The following is a 12,247-nucleotide window of genomic DNA, read 5'->3' as shown; positions in this document are numbered from 1 at the left end:
ACATTAATTTTCTTACGTCCTATCATTTTAAAAATTCTTGAAATTTTACATAAAGTTTTACATTTTAGGTCAATTTATTTTCTCTTTTCGATCTGTTTTGCACATTTTTAATATTACACAGGATATTTTTTTTAATAAAACATACAAAAATAAACATACACCAATAATAAACCCAAAAATATCCCAATTATCTACTTGATACCATCTCATTTCTCTACGTGCAAGAGATAGATGTTTTAAATGACCATTATTAAGAATATAATCGGTCCAAATCAAAAATTTTTCCATTGGTTTTTCCGGTTGTTCATTATACAACATGGAACATCGTTTCATATTGTTTTTATACCTACAAAAAGTGATTTAATAAATATTTTTATTAAAAAAAAAAATAACTTACACAGGATTAGATAAAACTTCCACAATTGAATTATAAACTTTATCGGTCGTTAATTCCGAATATTTTAGAATTACACCTCCATTAATTGATTGATACTTTCCGGCTCGGTTAAATTGATCAGCAAATAACGGTATTCCGATAACTGGAACACCCCTAATTATAGTTTCTTGCGTACTTAGTCCACCACAATGAGTTATAAAAAGCTTCGTGTTTGGATGGGCCAAAATGTCGCTTTGAGGGAACCATTTTCGAGTAATAATATTTTTAGAAAGATCACCATCATCATCAAATTTCCATAGAACGGTTTGATTTAGTTTTGAGAACGATTCCTTGAAAGCTTTTATAACGTGTTTTCCGTAAAATTTTGGTAAAAAGTTTGAACCTAAAGATACGAAAATTACACCTTGTTTGGAATCGTCTAAAATTTTTTGTAAATCCTAAAATCAATTACTAAATTAGTTAAGAATATTTTTAACAAATTTCTAATCTTACCTTATCAAGTTTTTTCGGTGGCTTAACTTGAACCCCACCGATTGGAATAACATTTGGTGCCGTTGGTCTGGGATAATCCAAAATCGGGTTATCATTAGGAAAAATTAATGAGATTTCTTTAAATAAATCTTCAATGCTTCTAGATTTTGTTCCAAAACTTTCTTTAGAGATAACATTTAATTTCTTAATAGAATTTACTCTTATTATACTTTCCATGGTTAAATAAAATAAGTTGTGCATTCGTTCAAAAAAACTCATTTGATCCGTGTAGGGTAAACCGAAATATGGAATATAATTTTCCGTTGATTGGCCAACAATATCGTTGTAATAAGTGTTCATTCCAAAAGCAGTTACAGCAACAGTTGGGGGTAACCCAAAATGATCTATTAAAGGTAAAAAACATTCTGAAAGTGTTATATCGAAAATAATCAAATCAAACGAATCTTTGGGGTAACCTAAAAGTTGCTTAAATTGTTGCGTATTTAAACTATATTTACAACCATTTTCAACAAATGTTGCTAAATTGAATATTGATTTTATACTTGCAGAACCATCAGCTGATGCTTGTTCATATATAGCATCAACGTTTTGCGCAAATGGTTTCACTACACATAAAAAGAATTAAAAATGATTATTTAAATTTATCTCAACTTACCATCAACTTGTAAAACATTATAATTGGGATGTTTTATTTTGGGTTCATAATATCCGATCATTGTAACATTATGGTTTTTGCTTAATAAGCCTTCGATTAAAACTTCATTCCATCCATGATGACTTGGAGATAGAACCAAATTTATAAATAAAATATGTTTGCAAGTTATTTGTTGAATTGAAATTAAAACGAGGAAAAACTTTAACATTATAAGAGTAGTTCTCTATGCTGAATACAATAGAAAAACATTGAGAAATAATTGCACTTAAAACGTAGAGTTATATTGTGTAATGTGGGTACCTATTTATCTAATCTTTTTAAGGTCAATTCAATTTTATTCATTTTCATGCGGGATTAGACCTTATCGAATAACTATTGCATTTTTATTGTTTTAATCTTTAATAACTAATTTCTTTAATTATAATTATGTTATCATAATGTTCTTTTTAATTACATCTTAAATAGGATAATATTTAATCAGATTGATAATCGTTACTTTCAACTATCTTCTATGGTTCAAGAATGATATTAAGCTCTGCTTCAAGATTAAAGAGTTATACAAATCTTTAATTAATTGTAAATGTAATTAGTGTTAAAAAGAATTTGAATGACTCCTTTAAGGCTTCGAGAAATTTCTTAATTAAGAAAACACTTACAAGTTAGTGGTGATGATCATTCTGTAACCTTATCATGGAAGCTTATTCAAAATCTATGATTTTGAAATGGTTTATATCGATTCCAGATAATACAATATGATTGAAAGCTGGTTAATAACATTGCAAAGTTGTTCAAAATGATTAAAAATTGCTTGGTATACTTCAACAATTTATCTAAATGATTGAAAACTAGTTCAGCTTGTTCAGAATATGTTTATTGTGTTGCAAAATTGTGCAAGTGATTGAGAAGTGGTCAAACCATTTCCAGGTGGTTCAAAGTGATCGAACACTGGTTCCTAGTTATTGAAAACTTGTCTAAATGGCTTAGAACTGGTTCGTAGGTATTTCATGTTGTTAAATTGTTTGAAAACTGCATCTAAAATTGTTCAAGACAAGTTTACAGTATTGCAAAATTATCCAAATTAATGGAGAATTGGTTGGTAATCTTTTGACGTTTGTCTAAATAAATAAAAACTCTGAATAGTTGAACACTGATTTAAATTTATTTCAGGTTGTTGAAACTGACTAAAAATGTTGTCTAAAATTGTTTAAAAGTAATTTATAGTTATCCAAATGATCCATATTGCAAGTTATTGTTTTAATTTAAGTTTATAGTGTTGCAAAGTTGTTCAAATAATTGAAGTTTCGTTGGTACTCATTGAAAACTAGTCTAAATTATTTAAAACTAATTAGACTAGGTTATTCAAAATAGTAGAAAACTGCTTAGTAATCATTAAAAAGTTGTCTAAATAGTTAAGATTTGGTTCACAGTACAATTGGTACAAGTTTCTAGTATTGCAAGATTGTTCAAAATAATTGAAAATTGGTTAGTAATCATTAAAAACTTATTTAAATAATTGACAGTTGACATATATCTAGCACTATAACTAGAACTAACACTAGACCTGGAACTAGAAACTTTCGGGTTAAGCCGTGCGTCGTCAGAAAGTTTCTAGTTCTAGGTCAAGTTTTAGTTCTAGTGATAGTGCTGGTGTTAGTTCAATTAATACTGGCCGTGAAAGCATTCGTACTTAAATAGAAAACTGATTGGCAATCGTTGAAAAGTTTTCTAAATGGTTAAGAATTGATTTAAAGTCATTTCAATGTTTGGAAATAATTGAATACTTTTCTAAATACTTGAGAACTGGTTCAAAGCTGATTCCGGGAATTTAGTGATATTTAAAGAAGGATCAGATCACCACATCGATTAGTTCTGAAGTTGTTAAACCATTACGACCATGTTGCGGAGAAAATCTTTTAATTTTCTTGAATGACTGCAAATTTTCGCGATAGTTACCGTTGAATCGATCCAGTTATAAATCAAAACGTCGCTACCGAAGTGCACAAGTACCTTAACGGCATCGAAATCAGTTTCAAAAGGAAACACGAGTTTTAAAGTTGTTAATACTACTTGCACTATCCAAAGGTGATCAAGACGAAAATGCCCCATCTCTCCGAATGCACTAATCAATCCCGAGTCAACAATGAACCCTGGATGGACAATGCTCCTCGAAGAAAATCTTCACCGTGAACCTGTTATTTATTGCATCTACTTTATTCCTTACAAATAGTAACTAATCTATTTCGATGTTGCAGATCAATCTGAGAACACGAGGAGACTTATCTTCACCAATCAGTCGCATTTCTAGTAATATAGAGGCAATTGATCAAGAGTATGAATCATATTTGACATAGTATTCGCTTCTAAACAACGAATCCGCTCCTTTTATATCTTCTCGGTTATCTTCCCTAATTTCTAAAAATTCATTCGTTCATTCTCCACCTGTATGTAACCTTCGCCGAAAGATCAAGCATGAAGAGAGCAGATGCTGAGAAAAAAATAGAATAATTCACAGCGGAGGAAGTTTTGCTGCCGATAAGACGAATAAAAAAAGTGAAAGTAATCAGGTGTGGATCTCTATGAGCTGCTTAAGTGGAGACGAGAAGAACTAACAGAACAAATCATGAAGCTGTATGATAAAATACTGCAGAATGTATAATCTCCAGAAAGCTGGAGAACCAGTATCACTATTTCATTTTTTAAAAGAAGAATATCCTCATACCAAGAGAATTACCGAGGAATTTCCCTTCTAAACATATCCATGAAGCTGTTCTCCGTCTCCTGCAAACAGCATTCTGAAGTATATAACAACATGCTAGGAACAACAGGGGTGTTTGAAAAACAGGTCAATGGTCAATGCGGTCTACTACGGTTTACGGTTTAGTTAACTAACTAGGAGAGAAGAAAAATAGAAAATAATTAGGTGAAGTAAAAGTCATATACCACGCGGATAGTGCATCATTAATTGACCATAACACGGAGAATGGACTATAATGGCTACACCAGGAATTCAAGCAGAAAAAAAAACATGTTACCAAACAAAAACTATGGTAATAGCTAGAGAATCTAGCGAGAGAGATGTAAACTAGAATTGAACGACCACGTAATAGAAGAAGTAACAGATTACACTTGTTTGGCCATAAGTATATCATCTTATGGACACCTGAACAACCTGAAAAATAGGTCAACAAGTGACCCATTAGGGAAGCAGTAACGACGAAATATAATGTTTCATGAATCCAAATGAATAGACTTCTAACGATTACAAAAATTGCATATCAGCATCCAAATGGTAAGGTGACCAGATTTTAACATTGGAAAAGCGGAACATCATTGATCGTGAAAAATAGTATCGTAATATATTTTTTAAATTTCCACATAAGTACAATTTACTAATACAGGATGTCTCACGGAACTGATTCGTTAGAACTTTTTCAGGTTCCACTATTCGTACTGTTTTGAAATTTTGGTAGCATGTGTTATTCATTCGAATCTTTCGATTTAACATATTTTTAAGATGGCTGCCACTTCCGGTCTACCGGAAGTAGACCATAACTTCGTTATTTTAAATGTAATGCTATAGTATACTGATATACTATAGTACTATCTCACGAACCAGTTACGTGAGACATCCTGTATAATAAAAAAATGTATAATATTATTTTATTCCTTGGCATATTTCTCATTTGAGTGAATTTCTTTTAGTACATATTTGTTTTTTGAAATTTTCTTACTTATGAGTGGTTATGTAAACTCCCAAGAATTTACCAAACAACGGATTACCAAAATTAGTAAAATTAAAATTCCTCTGACTTAATATTATTCTGACTGTTTTCCCATCATTCAAACACAACTCATTCGCGATGCACCATTTACGTGCTCTATCTAGAACCAATTCTGATCCTTGAATGACCTCTTTAGCTTCATCGCTTCGGATAATCAAAGTGACATCGTCAGCATATAATAAATAGTCAATGTCCCTAAAATAAGACTGTCACGGAAAGTCATTGAAAAACATCAAAAATAAAAGAGGACCAAGGATAGACCCTGTGGAACACCCCTAGTCAAAGTGACTCTTTCCGATGTCACTTGTGCATGTCTGTCCTTGAAACAGATAGCTCGTCCTCATCATAAGAAATGTAAGCAGAACAGAATGGATAGAACAAGCTTCTACGGCTCCTTCAAAGAAAAAGCAGAAGTAGAAGAAAGTCTGACATGCGCACATTAATTTAACGATGTCCCGTAGGTGGTTAAACACAACTCGCAATTTAGTCATAGAACTCTTTTGGAAAATCCCCTATGATGAGGTGAATCCAACCTCCATACTTGTCATAGAGCTCATAGCAGACTTAATGTGACCCAATGTACCAAAGAAGGGAACTGATCCATCCGATTATTCTTTGTTGTGCTATCGTGTATGCGTTAAACTTTCTTGCGCAAATTTCACGAATAAAATCAAATATGTTATACCCTCAAATGAAAAGACCCTGTTTATTACATCTTCTGATTCCAATGGAATGTTTTTAATTTATTTTTGTGGCAAGTAAATGAAATGAAGTAAAAGAAACGTTTTCTCTTTTTGTAATGAATTTAATTGAAACGACACGATTCGAAGTATTAATTCGCGAACGGGGCTCCATGTTCCCAGCCCGCCAACCTCAGCATATCTAAAATGTGAAAATGCCACATTGCTGCTTTGGTTCATGAGATATTTGCGTTTTTTGTAGGTGGGGCTGGAGACATGCCAGCCCCCCATTATCGAAATTAAATTTTTTTTTATGGTATTCGTTTGTGCTACGTTTGTGCTGTTTTGTGCCGCAAACGCGATCATTTGTGCTGCTTTTGTTCACGAGATATTTACGTTTTTTGTAGGTGGGGCTGGAGACATGCCAGCTCCCCCACTATCGAAATTAAAATTTCTTTTCATGGTATTCGTTTGTGCTGTTTTGTGCCGTAAACGCGGTCGTTTCTGCTGCTTTCGTTCGTGAGATATTCGAGTTTTTTGTAGGTGGGGCTGGAGACATGGAAATTAAAATTGTTCCCTATGCCGCCCCTGTTGTACTGACATAAAAATGCCCTAATAGTTTTCGTTTGTGCTGGTTTGTGCCGCAAACGCCAAGATTTGTATCTGTATTAAGCTGACATAACTGCAATGGGGAGGTCTTTGTTGTTGCCAATTTTGGTAAAAATTTTCACAGCGAGTGTCGCCTGGAAATATGTGCCGGCAGAATGGACTAAGGTACGGGTATCTTACATACCCAAAGCGGGCCGTTCGGTCCCTACTTCTAATGCCTTTCGACCCATCAGCCTAACGTCATTTCTGCTGAAAACCCTTGAAAAAGTTCTGGAACGGTATATCCGTACGGTGCCATTGGTATCTGGTCCACTAAGTCGCCACCAGTATGCTTATCAAGCGGGAAAATCAGCAGAATTGGCTCTACACAACTTAGTTGGTAGAGTATCCAGGACGCTGCAGGATAAAGAAATCTTGGTTTGTGCGTTTCTGGATATAGAGGGAACGTTCAACAACGCAATACCACAATCTCTTGAAAGAGCTGCTCTTGACAGGGGAGTGGAAGCAACTATAGCGGGTTGGATCCGCAATATGCTAGATAGTAGAATAGTTTCTACTTCACTCCACGGTGATACGATACGCTTCAGGCCGGGAGGTGGCTGCTCGCAGGGAGGGGTGTTATCTCCCCTGCTTTGGTCCATCCTAGTTGACGATCTGATTGCGATAGTCGAAGCCGTTGGTGTGGAAATGCAAGCTTATGCTGATGACATTGTCGTTATGGTCAAAGGAACCTGTTTGCCGAGGATATCTAAAGTCCTCCAGGTGACCCTAGATACCATTTGCGCTTGGTGTAAGGGAGAGAACCTCTCAATAAACCCGCAAAAGACACTTGTTGTGCCCTTCACCAGGAAGCGAAAGTTGGATGGACTAATCCGCCCAACTATCCAAGGTGAAGAAATTCCTTTCTCAAAGGAAGTCAAATATCTAGGAGTAATCCTAGACAAAACCCTGTCATGGAATGGACATTTGCAGGGAGTCTTGCACAAAGCTAGACTATCCTTGTGGACTTGTCGCAGTCTTTGTGGAAAAAATTGGGGTCTTACCCCTGAAAGACTGTACTGGCTCTATGTGACTGTGGTTAGACCTATGATCACATACGGAGCAGCAGCCTGGTATAGGAAAGTCCGACAGATTTCAGTTATCTGTAAACTTTCACGAATTCAACGAGTAGCTGGATTGGCAATCTCTGGTGCGATAGGCACAACGCCAACTCTAGCAATGGAGGTTCTGCTTGGCCTATCTCCACTGCATTTGCATATAGAGAAAGTGGCTAGAACAACCATTTACAGATTTAAGCAATATGCTCAAAACTGTTCCGACATGTCCTACCAATGGGCTGCGGAAGACATTATAAGCACTGATACTGTGCTATCAATGCCGTCAGATTTGATGTTCAACATGACAGTACGAATTTTCTCAGACAGTCAAGCCGCTCTCCAGGCGCTGCAAGCCGTGAAAACGGTGGCGGTTCTGGTTAATGATTGTAAGAGAACATTAAACACACTGAGTTGTGATAACAGAGTCTCTCTGATCTGGGTCCCGGGTCACTCTGGGGTTGCTGGTAATGAAGCGGCAGATAAGCTAGCACGAGATGGCAGCGCTGAAGCGTTTGTGGGGCCGGAACCAGCAGTTGGTGTATCATTTGCGATGGCCAAATATAGGATTGGACTGTGGGCTGAAGAGAGACTTCGCCTACTGTGGACCAGTTCTCCTGGAATGAGACATGCTAAGGTGTTTATTAACATCGCCACTGTCAAACCCAGGAATATTTTAGGACTTGTCCGTAGTAGCATAAAAGTTCTAATGGGTGTTTTTACTGGGCACTGCCGATTAAAAGCACACCTCAACTTGTTGGGTTTAGCCGACGATGTTGAATGCCGACTATGTGCGGAGGAAGCAGAGACGGTTGAGCATGTTTTATGTCACTGCCCTGCCGTTAACCGTATCAGATTCTCGATTTTTGGGTCGCAGTTTATCTCCTCAAAAGATCTGAATGACCTTTCGCCGAGCAAGGTATTAATGTTCGTTAAGAGCATTGGACTGCACGGTGAAATTTGATAACGATATCTATCGGGGTACAATAGATCCTTAGGGTCGCGGTGCAAGGTTGGTTGGTCCGCCTACCCGATATGTATTCTATGTAATGTAATGTAATGTAATGTAATGTACTTTACCAGTCATACTGTGATAGTACCTCCTTCCAAACTCTACTTGACAAAACTGATAATTTGTTGATGAAGTTGCTTCAAAAGCTTGTGAAAGAAGGAGTTTCCAAGACAGTTTACCTTTATCATTCAAAAATATTAATTGAAAAGCTAACCCCCAAACCTCAACCCCAGGGAATTTACTTATATGACGCCACGTATACCCTTTCCCAGTTATTAGACAATATTGACAATTATCTTCCAAAATCATTGAAGGTAGTTACCAAATGTATCAAATGCGAAAAAAACATTACCGAAACACAAAATGCGTTATTATTATTACCGTCAGACACCTATACTCAGCACAAGTTGGGGCAACTTCTGCAAGAATCCCTTAAACCTGTGGTGGTCAACTATTGCTGTGGAGAAAAAATTATGAAAGTGCCGGTTGTAACTTACCCATATATAATTTTTGAAACCTTCACTGCATGTTAACTTTCTTTTGAAATTTTTCCGAAAGTTATTGTGATGGAAAATATCAGGTACCATTTGAAGGGTCTAGTAAACTATTTTGGAGGTGTATCAGCCAAAAGTGTTGGACATTTCGTGTCTTATTGTCACAAAAATTGTGTTTGGCAAAAGTACGATGATTTAAACAACAAAAGCTCATCAATTAAAAAGAAAATGTGTAACAACGTACAAACCATCGTATACGTCAAATAAAATTAATTGCAAAATGTAAGGTACCTGCGGCAAATAAGGTCCACTTAATTTCAAACCGTAATAAAATTGTGTATGAAAAAGTAGAAAAACAAAATTTGACTCATCAATGAGTTTTTTAAAAAAACCCACTGTTAAACAGCCGCTTCAATGGGCCTTATTAAATAACCCTACTACAATAATATTAAAAAAAAATCGCCAGTTCTTAATTAATGATGTTGACCTATTTTATTTAAAAACTTCAGATACTAGAGTAGAATTCTTTAACTGGAAGTTTTTAAACTGGTTCCTTCTTAAGAATTGTGGGCCATATTATATCAGTGCAACGGAGGCGATTTCCGCGCACCCTTAATAAGAAATAAATTAATATCTGGCGTACCGTAATAGCACAAATCTTGGCGTTTGCGGCACAAACCAGCACAAACGAAGCACAAACGAAAACTATTAGGGCATTTTTATGTCAGTACAAGAGGGGCGGCATAGGGAACAATTTTAATTTCATGTCTCCAGCCCCACCTACAAAAAACTCGAATATCTCACGAACGAAAGCAGCACAAACGACCGCGTTTACGGCACAAAACAGCACAAACGTGGCACAAACGAATACCATGAAAAGAAATTTTAATTTCGATAGTGCTATATATAAACGGTGCTATTTATGAGGAAGTTATGCTTTTCGAAATCCGAAGCACAGTAAAATCTAGTCCTCACTGATAAACGATGCCTGCGAATCCTGATCTATTTATGCACGCACCAAAACTACTTCTTCACGAGGAGAAATGGCTAAAATACATACTTTAGTAGTCCTTCTCTTAAAATTCTTCAAATTTTTAGCATAATTTAGAAATTTGGCCTTCATTGGCCGTGAAAACCAATGAAGTTCTAAATCTATTTCGGCGTTACACATGATAACCCAATAACGCAATTAGCTGTGCTGATGGAATGTGATTAAGTTAAGTGATGTTTGTAATTCGGTTATTTTGGGAATGTTGGAGTTTTGGTGAATAAAATGATTTAAGTTAATGAAATGATAATGAGATTATTTATTATTTACATTTTTTCGTCATAAAAAAATATTCGTTTTAATCAGTTTTTTCTTTTTTATCTCCACCGTTAAAAACCAATTTATTCACCAACATTTTTACCACAACAACAATAACCACAATTAATCCCAAGATATCATAATTATTCGTTTGATACCAACTCATTTTTCTTCCCGCAACCGAAAGATTACGTAAATCACCATTTTTTAATAAATAATCAAACCACATTAAAAACTTATCAAGCGGTTTTAGAGGCTGATTTTTATACAAAGACGATAACTTCATCATATTTTCTTTATATCTGTTAAAAAAAACAAAAATTAAATTTAATTCAATAAAAGATTAAATTAAAACCTTGAATTCATCAAAACTTCATTGATTGATTCATAAAGTTTATTCGCTGTAATTTCTTTATAGTTTAAAATAATTCCTGCTTCAATTTCTTCAAATTTCGCGCTTCTATAATATTGATCATGAAATAGGGGTATTCCGATTATCGGAATTCCCCTAAATATAGTTTCTTGGGAACTTAAAGCACCACAATGGGTTATAAAAAGTTTTGTATTCGAGTGGGCTAAAATATCGCTTTGAGGGAACCAATTTTTAATGATAACATTTTTTGAAGTTACGATATCATCAAATTTCCATAAAATAGTTTGATTTAATTTCGAAAATGCTTCGATGAAAGCACTTTTTACGTGGTCTTTATAAAATTTCGGTTGAAAATTTGAACCTAATGAAACAAAAACGATTCCTTCAACAGAATTATTTAAAATCTTTTCTAAATCTTCATCGATTTTTGTTGCTGATTGATTTATTTCTTTTAAATGAACCCCACCGATTTGGATGACATTTGGGACGTTTGGTTTTGGGTAATCTAATATTGGGTCATCATTAGGGAAAATTAATGATATTTCGTTTCCTAATTCGTTAATTTTTCGAACGTTTTCGCCGAAAACTTTTTTATTTATTTCATCTAATTTTGGGAGGTAATAAAATCTGGATAAGCGCTCGATTGTTGTGTAAAAAATGCTACAAAATCTTTGAAATAAATTCATTTTGTCGGTGTAAGGTAAACCGTAATAAGGAGTATAAATTTGGATTGATTCGCCGATGATATCATTTAAATATGTTTGTAAACCAAACGCTGTTACTCCGATTGCGGGTTGATTGTTAAAATGATCGATTAAGGGTAAATAACACTCTGAAAATGTTATATCGAAAATTAATAAATTAAAAAAGCTTTTTGGGTAATTTAAAAGTGCTTTAAATTCTTCTGAGTTCATGTTAAACTCGCACGATTTCTGAATAAACTCCCACATCGATAAAATTGATTTAACACTAGTTTCATCAATTACATTTTTTAATGTTGATGATATATTTTCAGTAAATTTTTCATCTAAAATAATTAATTACACACATAAATTGCATAATATAAATTTAATAATAATATATACACACCATTTATTTGTAAAATAGAATAATTGTTACTTATTATATTCGCAGGATAAAAACCAATCATTGTAACATTATGATTCTTACTCAACAAACCCTCAATTAAAGCTTCGTTCCAAATATGATGACTCGGAGATGGCACCAAATTCACAAATAAAATATTTTCCGCTAAAACGAAATGTACATTGATTATTAAGAATATCTTAAACAACATTTCGTTTTTCGACGGCGATGAACACGCGATGACTGAAATAAAAAGAGATTGTCGAG

The 12,247-nt window shown here is 34.5% G+C and overlaps 1 protein-coding gene across 1 annotated transcript; it reads right to left on the bottom strand.

Annotated features, from left to right (window-relative positions):
- Positions 1-55: 55 nt before the first annotated feature.
- On the bottom strand, positions 56-12,220 carry LOC111418250 (uncharacterized). Its single transcript, XM_071197569.1, has 7 exons — positions 11,984-12,220; positions 10,877-11,921; positions 10,568-10,823; positions 1,545-1,767; positions 890-1,494; positions 398-834; positions 56-346 (listed from the first exon to the last, which is right to left on the bottom strand). Exons 1-7 carry the CDS (start codon positions 12,189-12,191, stop codon positions 70-72), a joined length of 3,051 nt encoding a protein of 1,016 aa, XP_071053670.1. The 5' UTR covers positions 12,192-12,220; the 3' UTR covers positions 56-69.
- Between the last annotated feature and the right edge of the window lie 27 nt (positions 12,221-12,247).

Source organism: Onthophagus taurus, chromosome 7, assembly GCF_036711975.1.
Source record: "Onthophagus taurus isolate NC chromosome 7, IU_Otau_3.0, whole genome shotgun sequence".
In the NCBI taxonomy this organism is placed as follows: domain Eukaryota; kingdom Metazoa; phylum Arthropoda; class Insecta; order Coleoptera; family Scarabaeidae; genus Onthophagus; species Onthophagus taurus.
The sequence above is the reverse complement of the archived record's forward strand: the minus strand, read 5'-3'. Positions and strand labels throughout refer to the sequence as shown.